At 51.4% G+C, this 27656-nt stretch overlaps 1 protein-coding gene across 12 annotated transcripts in view; it reads right to left on the minus strand.

Moving 5' to 3' along the window:
* The window catches only part of EPS15L1 (epidermal growth factor receptor pathway substrate 15 like 1), a 96633-nt gene extending 71817 nt beyond the window's left edge, over positions 1 to 24816 (minus strand). For 6 of the 12 annotated variants that reach the window (XM_060630546.3, XM_060630541.3, XM_060630536.3 and 3 more), the window contains exons 1-2: positions 24726 to 24815; positions 156 to 197 (exon numbers count right to left, since the gene is read on the minus strand). In XM_060630546.3, coding sequence (XP_060486529.2) covers positions 156 to 197; positions 24726 to 24758 — 75 coding nt within the window. In that variant the 5' untranslated portion in view covers positions 24759 to 24815. Of the gene's footprint in view, positions 1 to 155; positions 198 to 379; positions 469 to 11606; positions 13739 to 24725 lie in introns of those variants that run through there. The other 6 variants (XM_060630534.3, XM_060630532.3, XM_078443237.2 and 3 more) reach the window with 5 other exon arrangements.
* Between the last annotated feature and the right edge of the window lie 2840 nt (positions 24817 to 27656).

Genomic DNA, 27656 nt, shown 5'->3' on the forward strand with positions numbered 1-27656 from the left:
AACAGCAGACAAGGCAGCACACGGCCCACTGGCTACTGGCCGATAACGTGGAGGACAGAGAGGGACTCGAGGCCATGCCGGGCTTCCATTCAGCCCTGTGCCTACTGAGACACGCCCTCGCTAATTCGATCCCCAAAGACACCCGTGAAACTTACCTGCTTGTAATAAGATTCGTATAAGGGATTTCCAGTGGGAATCTGTGAACGAAACCACAGACACTGGTCAGAAGTGGGCACGTCCCGCCTTCACAAAAAAGTGCCATCCCCTCAAACAAAGTGTCACTGCTAAAATGTAAATAGTGAAAATCAAAACGTACGCACTTTAAACGTCCTCTCCACACAGACCGCAGCTTGTTTTTAGACACAGATCTCATACTTACCCAGTTTGGGAAGCGGAAACGCTACCGCTCTTTCACAAGTTCTAATTCCTAACAAACAACTTGGCACTCAGGAAGCAGCAGCAGCTGAACTGACTTCCACTCACCAAAGGAGGGGATTTCGACGTATCCAGGGGCTCAGAGGATCCTCTGAGACTGTTCTCTGGTTCCGGAATCAGAACAGGAGTTTCTGCATATCATCACGTGTCACCAGACACGCAAGCTTCAGACTGGTTTCCCCGCCCCAGACCTGGTCTCCACCCATCCCGTCCTCCACCAGCCAAGAGATGCACACTGACTGGCCCCCACTGGGAGACAGCTGGCCAGTGGCCACTCCTACTGTGGCAGGCAGGAAGTACGAAGTCCTCAGCTCAGCACAGAAGACAGTCCACATTCCAGCCATCAGATCCCAAGACGTCACTATTTAGAGAAGGTAACCACCCAGTCGACAGTCATGTGGCTCCCCGATGTGGCTCACTGAGGCCACGTCTGGATCTGGCCTGGTGGACGGCCAAACCCTCACACTTTTCACCGCGCGTCCGTGGCCTCTCTTCCCGACCCCGGCGAGCCATCCCCCAGGGGAGGTGTCAGCCAGGGAAGAAATTAGGCAGCCACTAGAATGTCAGCTCCAGGGGCACCCGCATGGCTCTGTCAGTTAAGCGTCCGACTTCAGCTCAGGTCATGATCTCTGCGGTCCACGGGTCCGAATTCGGCATCAAGCTCTGTGCTGACAGCTTAGAGCCTGGAGCCTGTTCCGGATTCTGTGTGTGTGTGTGTGTGTGTGTGTGTGTGTGTGTGTGTGTGTGTGTCTCCCCCTCTCTGTGCACCTCCCCCGCTCGCATTCTCTTTCTCTCAAAAAGTAAACATTAAAAACAATTACAAATAATGCCGAGATTACAGTCAGCTCCTCTAGAGGATCCCAACACCTCTGAGTGTATGAAGAGGTGAAAGTACAGAGAACACCACCAAGACAGGATGGAAATAGAAGGAAAAGAGCATGAAGGTCTGAAGGGGGAGAGAGGAAAGTCAAAACAGAAAGAAAGGGAGAAATCCTGAAAAAGCAGGGAAAACCAAACGCAGACCAATGTAAAAAGGAAGGCTGGGGAAGAAGGAGCCATGGCTTGAGAAAGAAAAGGAGACACCACCAGCGAGAAGGATCAAGAGGTAAGCACATGGGGGGCTCCTGGGGGGCTCAGTCGGTTAAGTGTTCGACTTCGGCTCAGGTCACGATCTCATGGTTCGTGGGTTCGAGCCCCGCGTCGGGCTCTGTGCTGACAGCTCAGAGCCTGGAGCCTGCTTCAGATTCTGTGTCTTCCTCTCTCTGCCCCTCCTCTGCTCATGCTCTGTCTCTCTATCAAAAATAAATTAAAACATTAAAAAAAAAAAAAGAGGTAAGCACGTGGCCTCAGCCGCTCCCCGGCTGGTTGCTTCCTCCTGCCTGGTGCACTTGCCCCACACTGTCACTGGGGGAGTCTGTCACCCTCAGCTCCCAGGGGCCTTAGACGGCAGTGCCCGCCATCACACCCCGTGTGACCTCCTGGGTTTAAACCTCTGGCGTCCTTCCAAAGCACATCACATCTCCTCAGAGGAGGTAAGGCCGGCAGAGGAAGCAAAGTCAGGCAGGCTGTTTGTCAAGGGGACAGTGGCCGGGTCCTGACAACACATCCCGTGCCAGTGGTTCACGGGAAGGGAATGCGCAGGCCCCAGGGACCTCCACCTTGATGGCAAAGATCCCCTTCCCACCAATAATCAGAGAGTCTGAAATGCGTTGCCAGTGGGATTTTTTTTTTTTTTTTTAAGATCTCACGGCAGGCAAGAAAGAAGTTTCCAAGCTGCTATAATTCCAGGACAAAAGTTACGGTATTGGGGGCATACAGAGTCAACAACTGCCTCCAACTTCCCAAATGCTTCTGTGCTACTGGATCCACAATCAAGAAAAACAAGACCCTGAAAAGCCTCTGCAGCACCAGACCCAAAGCTCCAACCGTCTGTGCTAGGGGCTCATCCCCCAGGCATTCTACGGCCAGGTTTTAATCCCACATGATCCACAGGTGACGGAAAATCCACTGGAGAAGCCTCGACTATTCCTCTCTCTGGAAGTCGATTTAGTGAAGCTGGGACAAAGACCGCAATTAGAGGTTTTGATCTGATTACTCACACTTCAGCTACTGCAAAAGCCGAAGGGGAGAAAGAAGGGAAACCAGCAGATCTAATTGGTACTTGCTCTCACCACACTGCCTCAACCCGGGGACGGGTGGAGTCAGGTCTGCAAGCTGCCCGATGCGCCACTGAAGACACCTGCTGCTAGCCAACACCATGAACCTCCCGAAGACAGGCAGTCTCTGTGGCCAGCTCCTGGGCAAGACCTCCGTCACAACCCGCTGCAGCGTCACAACCAGCAGGCGCAGGCAGCGGCTCCCAGAGGGAGTGTTGCGGCTGCTGGGGCAGGGCGCGCTGAGAGTGGACACCTGCACTGTTTGCTTTTGTTTGACCCCAGACAAAGCCTGGGGCACACACAGAAAGGGGGGACGGGGCTTTCAGTGTAAGAGGCTGCGGAGAGCTGGGCGAGGTCTTAGAAAATGGAAGTAGGACAGAGCCGGCCTGGGACGGCAATCTCCTTCACCAACTCAGTCTGCTAAGGGGCCAGCTTCAACTTACAGTGACTGAATCATTGATGAGGTTCAGTCAGAAGTTTGATTTTGACCTTTCAGTTGCTTGTGGTATCTTAAAATACACAGAGATAACATGAAAAGTTCCTGTGGCCTCTTTGCTCTCTCCTCCAGCCTAGATGCACTTTACAAGCGGGGATGGCAGGGAGGGGAGTGTAGCAAGGAGTTCACACCCTTCTGTGGGGTGGGCTTTAAAACACCACAGTTCATGTGAGCACATGCAGTTTTGAGGCTGGGGAAACGGAGCTCGAGATGAAGGAAGGACACAGCAGAACCACTTTGGAGGGGAAATCTTCTGAAGATCGGGGTTCCAGCCACTCCTAAACCTCCCAGGATTGAATTCACCCAGTTCGGATCCCCACTTTTGTCCACAGGCAGGACCCTTCCTAAATCCTTATGCCTGGAACCAGGAGAATTCCCACTCTTCCAGGAAAGGATGTGCTCTCATGCAAAAAAAAGCAAACAATCGCCAGCCTTGCTCATTTCAAAATGGCATTCTTTAAAGGAAACTAGTTTTTGTTTTAGGACTTTTAAGTTTTCTTTTTTTTTAATTTATTTTTGAGAGAGAGAGAGAGAGCACACAAGCAGAGGAAGGATGGAAAGAGAGAGAGAGGGAGGGAGGGAGGGGGGGGAGAGAGAGAGAGTGAGAGGGGGAGGGGGGGGAGAGAGAGAGAGAGAGAGAGAGAGAGAGAGAATCCCAAGCAGGCTCTGCACTGTCAGCATAGAGCCTGACGCGGGGCTTGAACTCACAAACCGTGAGACCATGACCTGAGCCGAAATCAAGAGTCAGATGCTTAGCCAACTGACCACTCAGGTGCCTCTGTTTTGGAACTTTTAAAAAAAGGTTTAATTTCTTGCACTAACAAATAGGGGATCACATTTATGAAGCACTCACTGTTTTCCATCCAGTACCTCATTTAATCCTCCAACCACACTACAGCACAGGTACCCAATGTACAGGTGCTAAGACTGAGGTTACCTTGCCCAGGGTCACAGAGCCAATGAGTGACAGAGCTGGAGGAACACCCAGGTCACGTGGCCCTAACCTACTCTGCACGCTGCAAAAATTGCCCAGGCAGCTGGGCACTCGGGCACAGCACAGCCTCCCAAGCATGGTAGCCTGGGAAAATGCAGACTCATGATTATATGACTGTGCATTTTATTCCACTGAAGAGGTCAGACTGCAAGACTCAACTCGAGTACATAAACTGACTTGAAAACCAGCACAGCCTGTCATTGATTTCCCCAAGAAAGCCAAGACCCCATAATGGCTGTATCTATCTATCTGTCTTTCTTTCTCTTTCTTTCTTCCTTTCTTTCTTTCTCTCTTCTTTCTTTCCTTCCTTCTTTCTTTCTTTTTTTACTGTCATATATCTTCTTTTTTTAAGTTCCAGTGTAGTCAGCACACGTGTTTTGTTAGTTTCAGGTGTACAATATAGTGATTCAACAGTTCTATATACTACTCAGTGCTCATCAAGATAACTGTACTCTTTAAATTTTTTTTAATGTTTATTTCTTTTTGAGCGAGACAGAACATGAGCAGAGGAGGGGCAGAGAGAGAAGGAGACACAGAATCGGAAGCAGGCTCTAGGCTCTGAGCTGTCAGCACAGAGCCCAACGCAGGGCTTGAACTCATGAGCTGCAAGATCATGACCTGAGCTGAAGTGGGATGCTTAACTGACTGAGCCACCCAAGCGCCCCAAGATAACTGTGTTCTTTACTCCCCACCGCCTGTTTCCCCCATCCCCCAACCTCCCTCCCCTCTGGTAACCAACTGTTTATTCTCTATAGTTAAGAGTCTTTTGGGGGGCACCTGGGTGGCTCAGTCTGTTAAGTGTCTGACTCTTGATTTCGGCTCAGGTCATGATGTCACGGTCATGAGACGGAACCCCATGTTGAATTCCGCACTGGGCATGGAGCCTGCTTAAGATTCTCTCCCTCTGCCTCTCTCCTCTGCTCGCACTCTCTCTCTTAAAAAAAAAAAAAAAAAAAAAAAAAGGTTGGGCGTCTGGGTGGCTCAGTCGGATAAGCCTCCAACTCTTGACTTTGGTTCAGGTCATAATCTCACAGTTCATGAGTTCGAGCCCCATGCTGGACTCTGCCCTGACGGTGTGGAACCTGCTTGAGATTCTCTCTCTCCCTCTCTGCCCCTCCTCACTTGTGTGAACACTCTCTTTCTCTGAAAATAAATAAATAAAAGTTTAAAAATAAATAATTAAAAAAAAATTTTTTTTAACGTTTATTTATTTTTGAGAGAGAGAGAGACAGAGCATGAACGGGGCAGGGTCAGAGAGAGGGAGACACAGAATCTGAAACAGGCTCCAGGCTCTGAGCTGTCAGCACAAAGCCCCACGCGGGGCTTGAACTCACGGACCGCGAGATCATGACTTGAGCCGAAGTCGGCCGCTTAACCGAATGAGCCACCCAGGCGCCCCTAAAAATAAATAATTTTTAAAAAAATTAAAATCTCTTTTGATTTGTCTCTTTTTTCCATTGTTCATTTGTTTTGTTTCTTAAATTTCACATATGAGTGAGATCATATGGTATTTGTCTTTCTCTAGCTGACTTATTTCACTTAGCAAAATATACTCTAGCTTCATCCACATCATTGCAAATGGCAAGATTTCATTCTTTCTTATGGCTGAATAACATATGCCACATCTTCTTTATCCATCCATCTATCAATGGACACTTGGGCCACTCCTTCCATAGTTTGGCTATTGTAAATAATGCTGCAATAAACATAAGGGTGCATGTATCCCTTCAAATTAGTGTTTTTGTACTCTTTGGATAGACACCCAGTAGGATAGTTCTATTTTAAATTTTTTGAGGAATTTCCATACTGTTTTCCATAGTGGCTGCACCAGTTTGCATTCCCATCAATAGTGCACGAGGGTTCCCCTTTCTCCACATCTTTGCCAACATTTATTGTCTCTTGGGTTTTTGACTTTAGCCATTCTGACAGATGGGATGTGATAGCTTGTTATGGTTTTGATCTGTATTTCCCTGATGATGAGTTATTTTGGAAGAATAAATATTGTTAAAACGTCTATACCACCCAAAGCAATCTATAGATTTAAATGCAATCCCTATCAAAATACCAACAGCACTTTTCACAGAACTAGAATAAAAAATCCTAAAATTTCTACGGAACCACAAAAGACCCTGAATAGCCAAAGCAATCTTGAAAAAAGAAAAACAAAGCTGGAGGTGTCATAATTCTAGACTTCAAGTTATATTACAGAACTATACTAATCAAAACAGTATGGTACTGCTTAGATAGATCAATGGAAACAGAATAGAAAGCCCAGAAATTAATCTCTGACAAAGCAGGAAAGAATATGCAATGGGAAAAAGACAGTATCTTCACAGAAGGTGCTGGGGAAACTGAACGGCAACATGCAAAAGAATGAAATTAGACCACTTTCTTACACCATACACAAAAAATAAACTCTAAATGGATTAAGGACCTAAATGTGAGACCTGAAACCATAAAGATCCTAGGAGAGAACACAGGCAGTAATCTCTCCAACACTAGTCATAGCAACATCCTTCTAGATAGGCCTCTTGAGGCAAGGGAAACAAAAGCAAAAATAAACTATTGGGACAAGGTCAAAGTAAAAGTCCTCTGCATGGCAAAGGAAACAAACTACAAAACTAAAGACAACCTACTAATGGGAGGAAATATTTGCAAATGGCATATCCAATAAAGGGTTAGTATCCAAAATATAAAAAGAACTGATACAACTCAACACCAAAAACAAAAAAACAAAAAAACAAACAAAAAACCCATATAATCTAATTAAAAATGGGCGGAAAACATGAACAGACATTTCCCTAAAGACATCCAGATGGCCAAAGCACATGAAAAGATGCTCAATGTCACTCACCATCAGGGAAATGCAAATGGTTGTGTTTTTCAACCCAGTTGCCAAGTTTTGCAGGAATTAGGCATGTAACACGAAGAGACATCCCGTTCTGAGTTTCTACTTGGAAAACCAGAAGCCGATGCAAAAATGCAGCCCAGTACTCACTTAATAATCTTTGCATTTCTGTCTTCCACTTGGCATTAGCTGCCCTCCCTGCTTACAAAGCCATCATCTTGGCTATGTGCACAGTCATATTCTGCAGCTGAGGAAAGTGGGATTTAGCTCAGCAGCGTTCAAAAAACATCAGAAAACACTGGGGCATCCCTGACTGCCCAGCAACGACCAGTTCTCTCCAATGGCACCATCGGGGCGGGGGGGGGGGGGGGGAGTCTAAACCCCAGCTAAGGTAAGCATTGCTGACAGAAGGAGAACACTGAGGTGAGAAAGAGCTTTTTATAAGTCACAAGGAAAAAGGCATCTTCATTTAAAAATGAGCAAAGTCAAAGACAAAGGTGACTCAGAAAGAAAAGATGTGGCAAAGTTGGGGGAAATGTTCAATTTCGGTATTACAAGAGAGTAACGGGCCAGCGCCTGCTATCAGCTTGGCGGGGTCAGAGAGAGGTTGCTGGGCAGAGCTAGCAAAGAGGGAACAAGCATCTTGGGCCCTGCCGGTGGGAAGGTGGCCAAGTGGCTTTTCTGGAGGGTAGTGCCACCCCACACACCCCTGATAGGCAGGTTTTAACTTGATTCCTACCAAACCCCAGCAAGATTTTCTGGTAGATAAAAAGAAGGTTATTCTAAAATGTATGGAGACAGGCAAGGGAACCAAAATAGCTAAACAATTCTGAAAAAGAAAAAGAAAGCGGGAGGAACCAGTCTACCTGATTTCAAGACTCACTATGAGGCTGCAGTAATGGAGGCAGCATGGCAGCGATGGAGGGGTAGACACACAGGGCCAGGGAACAGAGCACAGAGCCCAGAAAGAGACACAGGTATGCCCAACCAAGAAAGAGGCACAACCAAGAAAGAGGCACAGGTGTGCCCAACCAAGTCCTGACAAAGGTGCAGAGCCATTTAGGAAAAGGAAAGAGGCCTGTTCCACATATGGTGCATAGGTCCACTAGACATCCAGTGGACATCCAATGGAAGAAAAAGAGCCTTGGGGCACCTGGGTGGCTCAGTTGGTTAAGTGTCCAACTCTTGGTTTCACCTCAGGTCATGATCTCACGGTTTTGTGAGTTCGAGCCCTGTGTCGGGCTCTGTGCTGGCACCACAGAGCCTGCTTGGGATTCTCTCTCTCTCTCCCTCTCTCTCTGCCCCTCCCCTACTCGCACTGTCTCTGCCTCTCTCAAAATAAACTCAAAAAACAAAAAGAGAAGGAAAGAAAAAGAAAGGAAAAGAAAAGGAGCCTCAACAGAATCTCACACTAGATTTCTACAAAAATTAACTCCAAATGGATCACAGGCTTAAACGGAAAACTATAACACTTCTGGGCAAAAACATAGGAGAAAATATTCAGGATCAAGGGCTGGGCAAAGAGTTCTTAGACTTGATACCAACAGCCTGACTCATGAAGGAAAAATTGATAAAGTTGGACCTGATCAAAATTAAAAATGGTTGCTCTGTGAAAGACCCTGGTAAGAGGAGGATAAGCCAAGCCACAGAAATATTTGCAAATCACAGATCTGACAAAGGATTAGTACCCAGCATATATAAAGAGCTCTCAAAATTCAGCAGCAAAAAAGCAAACAATCAAATGAGAACACAGGCACGAGACATTTCACCAAGAGAATGCACAGATGTCAAGTAAGGCCACAAAAAGATGGTCAGCATATGTTGGTCATTAGAGAAAATGCAAATCAGAACAACTTGCAGATGCCACCACACACCTATCAGAATGGCCAAAAGAACAGTGACCCCAGTGAGCACGCAGAGAAACTGGACCACTTCCACGTTGCCGGTAGGATGGTAAAAAGGTACAGCTACTCTGGAAACCAGTTTAGCAGTTTCTTTGTTTTTAATTAATTAATATATTTTTTACTCTACTTGGCATATGGTGCAGTAATGATTTCAGGAGTAGAATCCAGTGATTCATCCCCTGTGTGACACCGAGTGAGTGCTCATCCCAACAAGTGTCCTCCCTAATGCCCCTTGCCCATGTAGCCCAACCCCCCACCCACAACCCCTCCAGCGACCCTCCATTTGTTCTCTATATTTAAGAGTCTCTTATGTTTTGTCCCCCTCCCTGTTTTTATATTATTTTTGCTTCCCTTCCCTTCTGTTCATCTGTTTTGTATCTTAAATTCCTCATGAGTGAAGTCATATGATATTTGTCTTTCTCTAATTTTGCTTAGCAAATACCCCCTAGTTCCATCCATGTTGTTGCAAATGGCAAGACCCCATTCTTTCTGGTTGCCAAGTTAATACTCCATTGTATGTATGGAGTGTGTATTAACACACACACACACACACACACACACACCACATCTTCTTTACCATTCATCTGTCGATGGACATTTGGAGTTTAGCAGTTTCTTAGAAAGAATTAAACCTGCAATTGTCACGAGACCCAGCAACTGTCCTGGGCATTCATCCAGAGAAATGAAGACTTAGGCTCACATAACGCCCTGTACTCAAATGTTCAGTGCAGCTTTATTCATCATCGCTCCAAACTGGAAACACACTAGACATCCTTCAATGAGTTAAACGAACTGTGACCCCCCCCCATGGAATACTACCTGCCAATGAAAAATGCCAACAAATGAACTACTGATACACACAACAACCTGGAAAACTCTCTCCAGAGGATTATACTAAGTAAAAAAGGCCAATCTCCAAAGGTTGCATGCTACATGATTCCGTTATACAACATTATTAAGATGCTGAAATTATGGAAATGAGCAGATCAGTGGTTACCAGGGGCTAAGGAAGTAAGGGGAGTGGCTAAAAAGGACCAAGAGGAGGGATCCTTGTGCGGGATGGAGCCCATCTCCGTCTGACCCCAACAATGTCAAAGTCTTGGTTGTGATAGTGTACTACAGATTTGCAAAATGTTACCACTGCAGGAAACTGAGTGAAGGATACACAGGGCCACCCTGCATTATTTTTCCAAACTGAATGTAAATCTACAATTATCCCAAAATAAATTTTTAAAAGAGAGTGACAGAGACAGGAGGCCTCACAACCAAATAACAAGGTCACCTTTTTAGACAATCAGGGAAATTTGAATAGGGACTGCATATCAATCGGGTAATACTAAGGAATAATTAAATGTGTAAGGTGTTGGGGCTCCTGGGTGGCTCGGTCAATTAAGCGTCCAACTCTTGATTTTGGCTCAGGTCATGATCTCATGGTCATGATCACATCGGGCTCCGTGTGCTTGAGATTCTCTCTCCCTCTCTCTCTGCCCCTCCCCCACTCATCCATGCATGCACTCTCTCCCTCTCCCTCAAAATAAGCTTTAAAAATGAATGGATGAATGAATAAATAAATAAATAAATAAATAAATAAATAAATAAATAGATAAAATGGTGTTGATAGGGCACCATGGTCATGTAAAGACAAATGGCCTTACTGTTAGAGATGCATATTGAAATGTGATTTCTGAGATTTAAAATAAAAACCTCAGAAATAAAAATGTATATGGCAGAGGAGGTCAAGGGACAGTAGACAAGTGCAGAGAGATTTGAAAAAATGACATTTGTTGTAAACGGGTGGTGAGAAATGGGAGTTCATCAAACTCTTCCCTCTACTTCGAGTGTGTGTAAAATTTTACAGAAGACGGACATTTGATATGTTTCTGCTTTGGCAAGGATCCTAATGGTACAAGCTGCTTCATGTGTTAAGTATGATGAACAAAGAGTAGCTTTATCACCAGCACTGTCATACTTTTGTCAAAAAGTAAAAACTAGTACTTCTTTAACACACACACACACACACACACACACACACACACACACCCTTCCACTACTGCAAGGTCTCCCCTTGGGAGGTCTACCCTGGGGAAGTGATTAACTATGCAGGAGGTGGGGAAAGGCAAGAGGGACGTATCAGTTCACCCTGCTTGAGGGCAAGCACTGCAGGTGACAGCAAAGTTGAAAACAGGTGAGGAGAATACACCACAAAGCAGTAAAAACAGCAAGGGCAGAACCCTTAAGCGTGGGCCATGACCGTCAGGTATTTGCAAAGGGAGGGTCCAAGCCAGCACACACGGTCACGGCCCGGCTATAAGCGCACAGCGATCATATACGCACACGGACCCGAATGTGGCAGGACGGAAGCCACAGGCTAAGAGACGTGGTTGCCCCCTGTGGCTCTGAGTTTGCCAGCGTTCTACATCAGTGCACCCTGCTTCACTGCTTTTGTGAGTAAGACAGAAAAGGGAAAGAGACACATTCAAGGAGAAGAGGGGTCTGAAGCTACGTGATTCTCCCTGGGGACCCTAATGACCGCCATGACGAAAGAAAGACGAGCTGAAGGCGTGTACCTGCCATTCGGCACAGGGTACAGCACCTCCACCCAGCCCGCTGGGAACTCAAGGCCTGCGGTGGGGACGGGAAGCGGGGGGTAAGGGCTGCAGTCCCCAACCACAAGGAGAACCAAAGAGCAAGAGAACCATGCCTGAAAGTTTGGACACACAGTGAAGCATCAAGGCGACCAAGACAGCCAGGGGGAGTTCAGGGCCAGAACTACCTGGAGACTCGAGGCGTAAACGCTTCAGCACTGCTGGGAGCCCACTGCTCTTGCCCCATCTACCAGAAATGGAAGTAAAAGAGAAACCGAGGTCACCCTAAGCAACCTTCCCGCCCTGACATGCCACCCTAGGCAGGAGGCAGGACCTACACTGAGTCCCAAAGGTCTCCACCCACACCTCTTGGCCCCGCACTCCCAGCACCAGGGGAAGCAGACCCACACAGAGGTCAACAGTGCCACCAGACAGATGCGGACTCAAGTCCTACCCCACCACTAGTGTGCTGTGCAACCCTGGGGAAGGTGAGCAGCCTCTCTGTACCTCAGTTTCTTCATCTGGAAAATAAGGATAAGCATTCCCACCACCAGAGACTGACCTGGGGTGAGCTCTCCTCCAGTGCCGGCTGTTTATAGTTCTGTGCTCTCCCTTGTCCTCTCCTTCCACCGTCTCCCATGCAAAAATGTATCCCATCCCCGTAAATGTTCCCTCAGCCCAGTTCTACCTCAAGCTACTGACCGCCCCTTTCCCAGAAGACTTCCTGAAAGAGTGGTCTGCCCTTGCACTTATAAATTCATTCGTTCACTCAATCAACAAACCAAAGGTTAAGTTCACACCATGAGGAGGAATCAAGCATACAAAAGGGTGTGAGACACAGCTCTAGGACGCAAGATGGGGAGACACGCAGGCAAAGTGAGCCTGTGACTGCAGCACAAGGTGCCATGGGACATGAGGGGATGGCGGGATGCACAGCCGAAGCCTCCGGAGCCTGAGCGAGGGGTCAGCGATGGGCAAGGTGGGCTCTAGGACAGAGGGGGCCGCCAGGGACCTGGGCTCATTCAGCACGGTTTCAGCCAGCCACAAGAGTGGACACAGTGAGGTAACGGGGTCTGTGCCCGCCTTGCTGAAAAGCCCGGAACGTGATCCCCAAGGCGACCTGAGCAGATGTGCACACGAGCCAGTGAACTGAATATGCACTTAGCTACACAGAGTGGGTGACAGGGGAGCACCCACAGGAAGCAACCAGGGAGAGACTTGGGCAGGCCTCCAGGATGATGAGGCCAAGGAATGCAGCCACTCACGGTGCACAAACACGGACAACATGAGCCATTCACCTTCACACGTTTCTCTGGGATGTCCCTATGGGCCATCGAGGTGGAAACCTCTGCCATTTCTACAGAATGCCTCGTGGAGCTCCTAGTCTGGAGGGGAATGTCATTACACGTGACAACACACACTGAGGGCCATTAAGGGCTGGGAGGAAAAGACGGGGACAGCAGGGGCACTCGGCAGCCTAGACACGCACCTGCGAGGGCAGGAAGACCGGCCCTGCCCCAGCTGAGCCTGCCCGAGGGGATGCAAGGCAACAAGCAGGCCAAGGACACCGGTGACACAGACAGAAGGAGGCACCACTGGCGGGAAAACACCAAGGGAGGAGGGTCCTGAGGGGATCGGGGGACGGGCGTGTGGGGAGCAGTAGGAGGGTTGAGTGCAGCCACAGAGGGCAGGTGGATGGCCCTGGAAAGGGTCAGGCAATGACAGCTCCCGGGACCTTGCTGGGCAGCCAAGGTGGAGCAGGGAGCAGATTCGAGCTCATTCTCCCCAAAGTGCTGTTTAAGATGAAAAGTGGCCCCGGCCTCCCCAGAGCCCTCCCTGGATATGGCTCCTCCTAGCATCCCAGAGAACAGCCCCCATCCGTTCTGTCCTTCCTTCCTCTGTATGGTGGAGCAGGCCCTGAACAGACTCACAGGGGCGACAGCTCAGCAGTAAGGGCCCCACACAGCAGAGCACCTACCACCTTCCTTGAGAATGCCCATTTCCCACAAGGCTCCCAGCTTTCCCCAAGGGGCCCTGAATCTTCCCGAAATTCCTTTCCTAGATCAGACACCCTGGGCCATCTTCTGAGCCCTGGCCCGATATTTGGCCATCCCCCAAGAGAGCCCACTGCCCGGGACTCAGGGCTCCCCAAGGCGGATGGGGTCAGCAGCTCTCCGTGCCCCTCCCCTCCACTCTGCGGATGGCATCATCAGCTTCCTGGCACCACTGCTCTTCTGTGGAGCCTGGGGGTCCTCTAGGCACCAGGCACCGAGCAGGCTCCAGATTCCACAGATTCCACGGAGGAGCGGAGCATCACGGTCTGATCAGGGAACAAACACAGAAGAGAAAACATGCTGGCAGGAGCAGGGAGAGGAATTACACACGGTCACGCCTCAGCTCGGAAAAGACCCTCTGTGGTTGGCAAAGAGTGTGAGTTGGCAAAGAGGGTTCCAAGCCTCTGCCGAGCTCTCGAGGTGCCCCACAGCCATCTCCTGCCCCCACCCCCCAGCTAGCTGCACTACTCCCCCCCACACACGCACACATCCACCTGGACGCTCACACACACCCACTCAGAGGCCCTTGCACACAACCGCGGGCATACAGCCCTCAATCCCGGCTTTCCTTCCTGCTCTGGCAGAAGCTCTACTACTGTGTGCCTCCCGCTCCTGGTCTCCCCGCAGATCATTCCCTATGCCTGCGGGGAGGGGGGCCGAGCCTGCTGAAGGCCAGTTACCTCCCAGCCCCACAAATGACCCCCTGCTTTAAAAAGCCTCCCAAAGTCCCCCCCAAATGAAATGAGTCCCTCCCTCACACTCCCATAAGCCCCGAACTTACAAATGAGACATTTCTTAAACGTCCAATTTTTGTCAAGGCCTCCCTCCTACATTTTCAATTCGGTGACGTGGGGCGGTCTCACATTTATTCTACCTCTTGCCACGCTGGCGGGGTAAGCAGGCCTTCCTTAAACGTCTGTTTACAGATCGTTTGTTCACAGATGGAGCCTCAGGAGGGAGAGGCTGGGATGGGTGCAGCGAGAGCGATGCTCGGGTAGAGACACAGCTCCACCGCTCAGCAGCAGAGCGGGGCCTCAGTTTCCGCTTCCATAAAATGGGAACGATACAGTGCCTGCCCTGAGGATCGCTTTCAGCATCACGGCAAAGCGCACTCCACAAGCGGGAGGCGCTACTGTACCCATCAGCGCCCTTATTACCGCCACCGAGTCAGAGGAGCAGGCTTTCTTTACAGAGAATCGGTGGCGGGTGGGAAGGGAAGTCAGGCAAGGCTGCTAAGCAGGGCGTGTCCCACAAGCATCAAATCCGCAGTCCTTACAGCATGCCACACCAAATGATCTTGGCCAAAAAAATGATAAAATATTTCACCAAACGCTGGCTACACTGCAGCACACGTCGTACTCGTTTTCTCTCTCAACTAGTCGGCTGAGCCTCTCCCAACATCTAGGACACCCCAGTCTTTTACTAGTTCTTAAGTCTTACTGATGATTTTTTTTTTAACGTTTTATTTTTGAGACAGGGAGAGACAGAGCATGAACAGGGGAGTGTCAGAGAGAGGGAGACACAGAATCCAAAGTAGGCTCCAGGCTCCGAGCTGTCAGCACAGAGCCCGACGCGGGGCTCGAACTCACGGACCGCGAGATCGTGACCTGAGCCGGAGTCGGCCGCTCAACCAACTGAGCCACCCAGGCGCCCCTTACTGATGATTTTTTTTAAAACGTGCAATTTCACACACAGAGTTTGTAGGTGTGAAGCAAAGGGTATTTTCAAGGGGCTCAAAGGCAACAAAAAATTAAATCAAGAGGCCAAATGCCAACGGGACGACGAGCTTGGCTTGAAAGAAAATGCCGATTCCCTGGTCTGGCGTGTGGGCGACAGGAACAACAGCACTGGCTCGCACCCACTCAGCAGCCGTGGGTGTCCGCTCGTCCCTATGGAACCCCCTTCACCATGGAAAGAGCACCCACGACGGATATGGGGTGCCCTGCGGGCACAGAGACCGTTCTAGTCTTCATCAAAGAAAACTCCCAACGGGAGAAACATTCTCGATAACACACACCTAGGTCTACCGGGTTCTGGCACCTCCAACCACAAACTGCCGCTTCTAGGGTGTGGGGAATTTTAGAGGGCTAATCCAGTCCCTGAGCCTTCCAGTCCAGGTTTAAGCGTGTCCATGTGAGGGCCTCACCATCAACAGTTCTTTCGATTCATTCTTTCCGCTTTAAAAACAGCCTGGGGGGTGCCTGGGGAGCGTCAGTTAAATGTCTGACTTCGGCTCAGGTCGTGATCATGGGTTCATGGGTTCAAGGCTCGCGTCGGATTCTGTGCTGACAGCTCAGAGCCTTGAGCCTGCTTCAGATTCTGTGTGCGTGTCTCTATCTGCCCCTCCCCTGCTCGTGCTCCATCTCTGTCTCTCAAAAATAAACAAACATTAAAAAAAAAAAAAAAGTGGTCTGAAAGAAGATCGTTTCCTTTTCCCACTGAGTATATAAAACTGAAAACAACCTTTGTGGATTAGAGAAGCCAAGTTTCTATGGATCAACAGGCATGCCTGTCACTGTCACTAGTAAATCAGAGAACCCCCTCCTATACCCTCTCATAGCGGAAGTGAAGAGACACCGGGAGCCCTGCGAACGTGTGGGGGCCTGGCCATCAGGATGCTGGTCTCCCAAGGCTTCCCTGACTCCCATCCCCAGGGCAGAAGGTGCCTGCTTCTCCACCCAAGACACAGAAAACATTTTCACTAATCAACTACCATCAAGGGCGGCTACAGACGCTGCTCCTGGTTGCTATTCGGAGCGTGTGGCATCCATCAACAGATGGTGATCACCTGCCTGCTGCAGGGGCTCGGGACACAGCAGGGACACAGCTGCTCCTGCCCTCCCGGGAGCCCCCCGGTGTGGTGTCCATGGGAGCGAACACCAGCTTTGGAGCTGCGGTCTGATCCGAGCACCCCACCTCCCTGAGAGGCCTGAAACCAGTCATTTTCCCTCTGTCCTTCTCAGTTTCCTTGTTCAGAAAGGAGCTGCAGGGACAGTGCCAATGACACTTCCCTAATGAGGAGTCAGTGGTGAGTGGGCACAAAGCGGGTGTCCAAACACACTCCCTTACTTCTGCGCAATACCTGCACCCCAGACCTCTCCCCGACACCTGGGTTTCCAGAGTCGGGGAAGGGGACTCTGACCGGGTAGGGACCGGGGCGGGGCGGGGGGGTGGGGGGGGAAGGGGGAGGGGCGGTGAGCAGCCAGTCTGAAAGGCTGTACCCTACTGCCTCCAGTCCTGCCGGAACAGAAGAGGGAAAGGAGGAAGGAAGACCCAGGCCCCCTCTTCCTCCTGTCCTTATTTCCAATCCTCTAGGGCAACTCATTCCACCCATGCAGGCTGCCACCTGACCTCCACGAAGGAGTCTGCCACAGGGGGTCCTACTTATCTGTGTGCCTGGGAGCCCGGCTCGAGCTGAGCTATCTAAAGGGTGGGGGCTGTTTTATTCTTCTTGCTCTCATACCAGCACAGGGTGGATGCTCAGAAAGTGCAACCTGACGGTACCCCCAGGAGGCAGGCTGCTTCTCAACTGCACCTAAACGTGGGGTCCCACCAGGCCTGAAGGGCCTGCTGCAAGGTGACCCAGCCACCCACCTGGCACTGCCCAGCAAAGCTGGTCTGGCCCTGCTGGCTGCACACACCACACCTGCCCCTTTCTTCTGCCTCCTCCCCCCACTTAGAAGGCCCCTCTGCCCAAATAACCATCCCACACAGTCCTCCAATCACCAACCCCTCTCCTCTTCCAGAAACAACCTCATGCCAGGTTGCTCTTTTTTTTTTTTTTTTTTTTTTTTTTTTTTTAACATTTATTTATTTGTGAGACACAGAGCATGAGCAGGCAAGGGGCAGAGAGAGAGAGACACGGAATCCAAAGCAGGCTCCAGGCTCTAATGTTTACTTATTTTTGAGAGAGAGAGACAGAGACAGAGTGTGAGCGCGAGAGGGGCAGAAAGAGAGGGGGAGACACAGAATCCGAAGCAGGCTCCAGGCTCTGAGCTGTCAGCTCGCGCTCAGAGCCTGACACCGGGCTCGAACTCACGAACCGTGAGATCATGACCTGAGCGGAAGTTGGATGCTTAACCGACTGAGCCACCCAGGCGCCCTAGGTTGCTCTTTATCACCTCGTGCCCATATCACAACAAGCATCTCTGAGCTGGTGCCCAGCTCTGTGCATTCTCTACGCAAGCGGTCAGATCTAAACATCTCACTTCACTCCTCAAGAACGTGCCACAGCTCCTCACTACCTCACACACCGTGGACCTGCCCTACCATTCTGCCATTTGCTCAACAGGATTACTGAGCACCTGGGGAACTAGGACAAATTAAAACAGGCCTTTTTGAGCGTAGTCTAGGTGGTGGGGGAGACTGACCATCCATCAAATAATCCCAGCAACAGGAAATTACAAACTGGTATGTGGAAAAGTACAAAGCATCCCCACAGGCAGTAACAGAGAAGCTGGGCCAATCTGTCAGGGAATGCTTTACCTGAGGAAGTGATGTGCCAGCTGAGATATGAAGAGGAGTAGAAGTTAACGCAGAGATAACAGGTGGAAGAAAATCCCAGAAAGGAACAATAAATAGCATGTGCAAAGGCCCTGAGGCAAGACAGAATGTCGCCTGAACAAGCAACTGGAAAAGAATGCCAAGGGGCCACAGGGCACAGCAAACAGGGAGGAGAGCAGAACTGGGAAGCGTGGGATGCAGGTGAGCAGCGTGCTGGAGGGGCAGAAGCCGGCCTCCAGTCTGCAGAGAGGGACAGCCAGGCTTCCTGGCACCACCCTTCCCTGCTTTCAACCAGTGTCTACAAAAGGAGAACTGACTTTTTATCAGCCAGTCTGAACGTAATCAGTAAATCAATTCTGCCATTAGGAGTGCAACAGTTCCCCCCCCCCCCCGCCCCGCCCCTCCAGTAGGCAGAGCCAGGCGGAAGTGCAAGGAGATGGCTGTTTGTGGTCATCTGTAACCTCTCCCTCCCTCCAGCAGCTTGGGACATTAAGGGCTGGCCCTACCACTAGAGTGGGCAGAGCATTCTAAGCAGGAGCGGCCCTCTGGGCCACACAGCAGGCAGGTCTCCACTCTACCCCACCCCCCTCGTCGGCCACTCTAGGCAAGCAGACACCCTGTCAGTCCCTTTTGTCTCGGGCCAATCTGTAGGCCAGGCACAGACCATGTCCCATTTACCAAGCCACCTTCTCCCTTTAATCTCCAAGTCACCCTAACTAAAAGAGGGATGCGGAGCCCAAAGTTCCCAGCCCCGGCCTCACATTCGACCCTTTTGAGCCGGGATTCCAATCCCTCGGTTTCTGTTCATTCTGCTCTGCCGCTGTCTGAAAAAGCATCCCTCCCTTCCTTCCCAATGTCCCCACGGCCCAGCCCCGGCGCCCTTCCTCCTCCATGCAGCCGTCTCCAACACACCCAAGTGGAAGCAAGTCGTCCGCCCCTCATCCAGCTCAGACCACCCGTGGCCTCTGCCTCCACTGTGGCCCAGACCACGCCGACCCTCCTCGTGGGCCGGACATGGCGCCCTCATTTCTGCCTTCCGCCTTGAGGCACCGAACACCCACGCCAGCAGGGAAACCGACCTGCTGACCCTCTGTAAAGACGAAAAGGCAGCCTTTCCGTTTCCCCCATGACTTTCCAGGGAGAGGAGATCAAAACAATAAAATAAAATTTTAAACACGTGATCTTCTCTCCATCAGACTCTACAGCATCTAGCGGATACAGCGCCTAGCACCCAGGGAGCACGGCCGTTGTTTAAAACCAAATGACCTCTCACACTGTTGAATGCTTGGCAGTGAAGAAATAAATAAAAAGAAACTGGAGTGCCGCACAGAGCCCCAGATCTGTGTCAGATGAGCTCTATCAGCACGAGCTTGTGGGGTGTGACTTCTCACAAGTGACCTCTGCCTCTGGGCCCCCGTTTACCTCTTCATAGAGGGAGGATAAGACGGACCACGGTGACTCGGGAGGGGGAGGTGAGCAATCCAAATGCCTTTTTTGCTCAGTCCTTGGCGCCTGTGCAGTGAGGCCTCCCCACCTCACCTGTGGGATCGTAAACTCGGTTTCACAGCGCGGACCACACGGCCCTGGGACAGACTACATACTAGCTCCTTTCCTGCTGTCTGCACCCCCCCCCCCCCCCGCCGTCCTTAGAACCTCGGCTCCAGGGGACAGAGCTGTCTTCAGGTTCACTGCTACATCCCACTGGCCAGGAGGTGCCCAGCAAAGAGAAGAAGCCTGATACACATCTGCCGAATGAACAGCGCGATCCACAAACGAGAGGCGCTTTCTGACGGCACACCCATCACCCCGCGAGGTGCTGATACTCCGCTGTCAGGAGGCAGATACTTAGAGGTAGGCCCAGTTTGCACACGGACAAAGTGAGATACGGAAAATACCGCACAACTGAGGGCTCTGAGAGAACATCTGGGGACCATGACACTGAAAACACACACCCCCTGAAGGGACCTCATGGGGTAACGGGGTGGGAGAAGTGTCTTTCAGGAAGAATGTGGAAGAGCTTTCCGAGTGGATGCTGGCTGCTCAGGTGAAGTCTGGGAGGGGAGAACCCGAGGGCACCCCCAGAGTGGCTGACGGGCTGCCTCCTTCGGGGGGGGGGGGGGGCGGCTGTGTTTGTCCGTCGGCACAATAATGGCAAGTGGCCTGAGGCATCAGAGAGTGGACGCTCGGCGCTTGGGTACCATCTGATCGAAGACAGTCCACTTCCGGGATCAGCTGATCGGGTAAAGAGCCAGATGTGGGAAAGTTGCTTTAAAGTGCAAAATTGGGGCAGAGGGAGCAAAACTTGTATGTTCTTGTTCGACTGGGAGCTACTCAGTCCACAAAAACCAGGCCAATGCAGGTCAATACGACAAAGAGCCAGCCGGGGAATTCTGGATCTTACGGGGCAGGGCCAATCTTTACTCTAAACCCTGGCTCTGTCCCCACCAATTTATACCACATCACCATTAGCATTCTAGTAAGACAGAGAGACTGGCAGTTATTTTAGAGGAAAAAAAACAAGGGACGAAAGGACAACCAAGTGTCCCAAGCACTTGGCATTCACTGCAGACACGTTCACCGGGTGTTGCTCTGGGCGAGGAGCCCAGCAGGCCGCCTGGAAGAGGGGAAAGAGCGGGGCTCTGCAGGCAGGCGGATGTAGGGTCAACCCACCAACTATGGGACTTTGGCAAGTTACTTAAATCTCTGTGGGTCTCAGTTTGTGAAATGGGAATAAAAACCTTCCAGAACATGGCAGCCATTAAAAAGCTGATGTGTCTCAAGGGCGTGGGCACAGGAAGTACCTGGCGGAGGAGGACCCCAGTGGCATTGGTGGGAGCACCCCCTTGGGCCCAGGACACTCTCTTCATCAGTGAGCCCAACGCTTCCCGCATGCTTCCTAGGTCGAGGGCCACACAAGGGACCCACAGAAGGTACAGGAGGGACAATGACGTTCTGGTGGGACTGATGGAAGACACCCCCAGGAAGGCCTCTGGGAGTGGCCTCCCGTGGGCGGGAGGTGGGGCAGGACGCAGCAGGAGGTCACAGCACGAGGTGGGGGCAACAGAGCCACGGAGGGTGTGGGGGGAGCGCTGGGAACAGCAAGGGTCTAAGTGGAGTGGTGCGAGGGTGGGAGAGCAAGCTGGCAAGGTCAGGCGGAGCAGCACAGGGGCGGCCGAGCTGGACATACTGAGGGGAGGGAGACGGGAGTAGCTGGAAGCTTCTGGAGCAGGGGGTGGTTGTGCGGAATGAACTTGGAGGCAGAGGCTGAGTAGGAAGGGGGGGCAGCCGCAGCCTGTGAACTTGTGGATGTGGTAAGGAAGTGGCCAATTCCAGAGGTGGCTGGCAAGGGAGAAACAGGAGGCTGGACTCCAGCAGCGTCTTGGTGGGGGAAGCGCACGCTCTGCGGGGAGACCCTAAGATGGGGGCAGACAGAGAGGACGCGGTGCTGTGAGGCTGAAGGGCAACCAGTGACAGGCCACCAGGGTGAAGGACGGCATGGTGACCGGCCACTTACGAGATCACACGGTACAAAGGGGGGAGGGACACAGGTGCACCTCCAGGCCAGGAGAGGCAAAGGGGAGCTTGCTCAGAGGCAGGGAGAAACGGAAATCACTGAGCCGCCAACGGAGGGAGAAATCCACCCTGACTCTTCCTTCACAAGAGCAAGATTCGTATTCAGGGTCATCAGAAACTGCACAGGGAAAGAGGTGTCACAGATACCGGGGACTGTGGAGCAGACCAGGAAAGATGCCTATAGCAAAAGTGCTGGCGACAGAGGGGAAACACACAGCCCCTCTCCCCTCTGCAACCCTGCGAGCAGCTGCTTTACTCACCTTCACCTGGCCATCCATGTTCCAAGTTCCGTGTTCCAAGAATGTTCCAAGTGTGCTCTACACCTCAGTCCAACCAGAACACAGCCTCGCGCTCCAGGCGGCTCCCTGAATGCCCCCAACCAGAAATTATCCTGGAATCCTATCCACGCATCTCCGCGAATTATCTGTGAACCTGTGTGATCGCTCAGCTTAGACTGAAAGCGGCTGGACGGGCTAAGCCTCACACCTTGGCCGACAGGAACACCTAGTGCAGAGCTTCCCATAAGAACAGGTATAAAGAGGGGCGCCTGGGTGGCTCAGTCGGTTAAGCGTCCAACTCTTGATTTCGGCTCAGGTCATGATCTCACGGTTCATGAGTTCCAGCCCCGTGCCGGGCTTTGCATCAACAGCGTGGAGCCTGCTTGGGGTTCTCTCTCTCTCCCTCCCTCCCTCCCTCTCTCTCTCTCTGCCCCTCCCCAGCTGGTGCTCAATCTCCCTCAAAATAAATAAACTTAACAACAACAAAAAAGAACAGGTGTAGAGAAATGTCAGATAACTACCTGAAGGAAGAAAGCCTGGTCACGCCTTTGTTCAACAAACGTGTAAAGGAACAGGAAAACGCACAGAAGTCTGTGACCTAAACGTGTCATGGGCTCCTGGCTGTCAGTCTCTTGCAACTCCCACCCCTGTCCCCATCCCACACATAGAGAAGAAAAGCCACCTGGAAATGGCGCTGGCATGTATAAGTCATGGGTGCCTCAAGAGTTTACCTTGAGACACCTCCTGGGGGCTGGTCACAGGATCAAGAGGCCTGTACCTGCTCTCCCTGGGTGCCTGGGTGTAAACCATTGATTGGTGCCGAGGGGTGTGTGGAAAAAACACATTTCTGGTGGGATGGAAGGGGCTCTACTTATGACAAGCGATCAGCAAAGGCCTCTGGGAAGAATGACATCTGAGCTACCGCCCGAAGGAGGGAAAGGACCCAGGAACCAAAAGCACCAAGGGAAGAGACAGGGAAGAGCACTTCTGGAAGAAGGAACAACTAGTGAGACACCCTGAGGACAGAGAAAGCTGGGACTGTGGGAGGAGCAGAAGAGCAGCAAGTATGGCTGCAGGGTGGGGACCAGGGAAAGCAGGAGGCGGGAGAGGGCTGGCAGGCACCAGACCAGCGAGGCTTCCTGAGAAAGCACTGGGAATTTATCCCAAAGGGTGCTAAGCACATGAATCACAGGACCCAAATCATGTTTCCATTCCTTAACTCACAGTGGCCTTCCTCTGAACCTAATTCTGCATCAGTAAAATGAGAATTTCCTTCTCCTTGTTGTGGGGATAAGTGCCAACATGTTAGAAAGCACTTAAACTCCAACGCACTCAATAGACATTAGCCACTGTTGTCATCAAAGTTCAAATTAGGGCTGTCAAAATTTGACAGGAAGTCAAAGGAAGTTTCAAAAAGATTCTTCCCCTCCCCAAAAAAATGGGAGCACGTTCTCATTAAGTGAGCCTAAGTGAGTTTCACCCAATGCACATATCCTAAACTATAGCGAGTGGCTATTAATAATAATACCCCCTATCCGTAGAGCACCTAATTTACATAGCACTTTCATACCTGTTATAAGAATGTATTAATTAATAACCACTGGCCTTTAACACTTTTAATTTCGTGACGGCGTTACAAATTGGCTAGTTCTTGTAAGATTTAGCAGGTATGTCTCTCTCCTTGGAAAAGCTGACCAGTCATGTCAACCTACCTATCAGCTCTCTTAAGGTTCGGCATTCTTACTGCTGTGGTCTACATTCCCGTATGTCCCAATCTGCCAGAGAATTAAATGATGGTAATAATTATAGTTTCACGGAGTGCTTTGATGTGCCAGGCACTGTTTACTAAGCGTTTTACATGCTTAATCTTCACATCATCCCTATATGTTTTATATTTCCATTTTCCAGATGAGTTCTAAGCACTTCACCCAAGCACACTCAAAGGAATAAATGACAGAGCCAAGAACTAAACAGCAAGATGACATGACCCCGTGTCTTCACTCTTAATTCCAACTCCGTGCTAGATAGTTCAAAGTGCTTATAACATGGCGCTTGGTACAACACAAGTATTCAGTAAATAAAGGCAGCTGTCGTTAGCAGGACACAGGTAGTTTCTAGTTCCCATAAGAGTGTCACCTCCAGGAGAGCAGCGACCTTGTCTGTCTGGGTGACTGCTGCACTCCCAGCACCTGGCCCAACGCACATTTGACAGACAAATAAATGAATGAACATCTTTCCCAGAAAGCAAAGCTGCCTGCGCAAGGCTCTTTTTTGCACGTTATATGTCGCGCCGCTGTTACTGCCCCTTAGTAAGACAGACCATCAGGCAGATTTGAAGACGCAGAAAGGAGACGTGCGAGCTCCTCTCTCTCAATTCAAGGGTGGCAGAAACAGCTCCCAAGAAAGGGATGAGTCCGGGATCGCACTGCTGGAGGGTCCTGGCTCTGGCAGGGCTCTGCCCTCCACCCCGGCGGGGACACCGTCCTCGCCGGCGCTGGGACCCGGCAGAAAACAAAGACTCGCGGGGCTGTCGCACCGGCAGAAAGGCTCGCTCCCCTCGCCCACCTCCCAGAGCAAGAGCCCAGTGCCACCGTGCATCGCCCGGCCTGGGAGCTGCGGCAAAGGCCAGACTCGTAGCCGGGCCCGGGCCCTGAACCATGCAGATACATGCAGCAGCCCCGCCTGGACGCCGCCCGCAGAGGGTCTCCAGGGCGCGGGAGGCCGCGGGCCGGGCCGGCCTGTCACCTTCAGGACCGCCCGCCCACTCGCCCTCCCTCCGCGCGGGCCCGTCAGCACGAGCCGCCGCCGCCCGGGTGGGCCTCCCCGCGCATCGGTCTCCCCGGGGCGCCCGCCTCGCGCCTTACGCCCCGGCGCTGCACCCCCGCCCGCTGGCCCATACCTGCTGGGAGAGCGGGATGAGCGGGGCCGCCATCTTCCCGCGGACTCGGGCTCCGAGCGCCGGGGAGACGGGGGCGGGGCCGCGCGTGCGCACTGGTGCGAGGGGCGGTGCGCGCGCAGCTGAGTCCGGGAAGGGGCGGGACCGAGGCAGGGCTGCGCACGCGCAACCGAAACCGAAGGGGCGGGAGCGGGGCCGCGCACACCTAGCCCAGGCCGGGAGGGGGCGGGGCCGGTTAGGCGCGCGGGTCCCACCGTGTGAACCCAGCCTATTTGCCCCGTTACCCCTCCGTCCGCTGCGTAAGTCTGACATGCTGTCATTCTTTCAGGTGCCGTTCCCTTTTCCGTGCGCCTGGCAAATCCTTATGGGAAGGTTGTTACGCACCTCACGGAGCGTCAGAAACCTCGCCGTGCCCAACTACACTCGCTGTTCCCAGGATAGGGTGTATGTGTGGGGGGGTGGGGGGGTGGGAGGGTGTGTGTCTGTGTGTGTGTGTGATGATTTCCCAGCTCCCATTTCTAGCAGGAGGCAAATCACCTTAGCAAGTCACTTAACTACTTTCTCGGAGCCCCTAGTCCCCCCTTCTGAAAAGTGGGAGTGGTAATGTATGTTTGCTGTCGTTCCACCTCCATGTCTCACACTGTGCCTGGCACAGAGCAGGCACCGGACGTTTGCTGGAGAACCGGTACTGGAGAGGGCATTTATTTCTCAGACGTTTTGTCTTCCATTCGCGAGGGACACACACTCCTCTGTGGCCAGATTCCACTAACAGGATGAGTAAGGATTCCACTAACAAGATGAAGAAGGAATCCTGGGCAGCTGACCGCAAGGTCTCTTCAGGGCAGGTGGGCATCCCCTTACCTGCCCTCCTCCTGTGATGGTGGCACAGTGAGTCTGATCAGGCTCTGTTTCTCAGGCAGGCAAGCTAGAAGGCCATGTGATCTCAGGGGTGGGGCACAGCTTCCTGTCTCCCTCTTCCATTTGGGAGTCTCACAAGCTCCTGCTGATCTTATGAGACACCCCTGAGTAAAGAGCAATGATATGAGACCATGTGTCATCTGGTCTCATCTTGAGAGTGTTTTGCTGTCTGCTCTAAGTTTTCAGTCTCATCATGCTCCTACACTTCTCCATCCCCTGTATAAAGATCAATGGGAAGGGGCACCTGGGTGGCTCAGTTGGTTGAGCATCTGACTGATCCTATGATCCCAGGTGGTGGGATCGAGCCCCATGTCAGGCTCTGTGCTGAGCGTGGAGCCTACTTAGGACTCTCCTGGGGCGCCTGGGTGGCTCAGTTGGTTAAGCGTCCGACTTCAGCTCAGGTCATGATCTCACAGCTCGTGAGTTTGAGCCCCACATTGGGCTCTGTGCTGACAGCTCGGAGCCTGGAGCCTGCTTCGGATTCTGTGTCTCCCTCTCCCTCTGCCCCTCCCCTGCTCTCACTCTGTCTCTCTAAAATGAGTATGTTTAAAAAAAAAAAAAAAGGATTCTCACTCTCTCCCTTTCCCTCTGTCCCATTCCCCCCAAAAAACAATGGGAAGCCACAAGAGGGATCTAAACATGATCAGATTTGTGTTCTAGAGTGGTGGCTCTGGATGCAGGAGGCAAAATGTACTGAGCATAGATGGACGGAAGGGAGTGGGTCAGCTGGAAAGCGTAGTGGTGGTCTACGTGCGGTGATCAAGGCTTTTAGCTGTCTTGAGTGCTTTATTAGTCTGTGTTCCATAAGGAAAAGTCATTTTATTTTTTTAAATATTTTTTAAGTTTATTTATTTATTTTGAGAGAGCAAGAGAGTGCACCCAGGGGAGGGGCGGAGAGAGGAGAAGAAAGAATCCCAAGGAGGCTTCATGTTGACAGCGTGGAGCCCAACGCAGGACTTGACCCCACGAACAATGAGATCGTGACAGAAGCCGAAACCAAGAGTCAGACACTTAACTGATTGAGCCGCCGAGGCACCCCAGGAAAAGTCATGTTAGGTATTTCCCACAGAGGATGTTTCATACGGGAGAATGAGTACAAAAGTATGCGAAAAACGGAACAGGCATATAAGGTCGCCTATCGATTAGTAACTGTAGGGAGCTTCAAGCGCTTCTAAGACTAAAGGTCAAAAGGGAAAAAGGTGTGGCCCAAAACCCAAAATCACTGGACCCTGAGCAGGAACCCGGAAGCCCGCAGTCCCCAGCCACTGCTGCTTCTGCCCATCATTAAAGCCACTGCTTTGTTCTTACCATGCCTGAGATGCCCGCAGAAGCCTGAAAAAAAAATGGCTTCTCCTCTCCACCTGCCTTCCCACTTCTTTCTGACGGAACATGACGGGAAACCAATGGGCACGGGTGTCCGTGAAATGGCACATGCAGGCTTCCAGCCTTGGTGTCAGAGCCTGTAGAGACCAGGACAACAGAGACTCTCCTGCATCCTCTTGCCTGGACACAGAGGCTTGGCGGTGTGAGTCCCACCCAGCCAGCGGCCTGGGATTCCCTCTTACTCCTGTAACCACCACACTGGGCAGTGATCCCCCCTCCTGGGCCTCTCTCGCTGGACAGAGCTGCACTGCCCAACATGGCGGCCACCCGTCAGGTTGGCTGACTAAAGTCAAATTAACTTAATTTAATTAATTAAATAAGATTGAAAATGCATCCCTCCATAGAACGTACAACACCAAGAGTGAATCTTACTGTAAACTATGGATTCTGGGAGATCACGATGTGTCAGGTTCAGCCGTGGTGACAAACGTCCCGCTGTGTTGTGGGATATTGATGGCGGTGGAGATGTGTGGGTGTAGGAGTGGGGGTACGTGGGAACTCTTTGTACTTTGTGCTCAGTTTTGCCGTGAACCCAAAATTACTCTAAAACCAATGTTTATTAATTTGTTTTAAAATTTATTCCTCAGTCTCACCAGTCACATTTCAGGGGCTCAGGGGTGGCCAGTGGCCACT

This window comes from Panthera onca, chromosome A2 (genome assembly GCF_046562875.1).
Source record: "Panthera onca isolate mPanOnc1 chromosome A2, mPanOnc1 haplotype 2, whole genome shotgun sequence".
In the NCBI taxonomy this organism is placed as follows: domain Eukaryota; kingdom Metazoa; phylum Chordata; class Mammalia; order Carnivora; family Felidae; genus Panthera; species Panthera onca.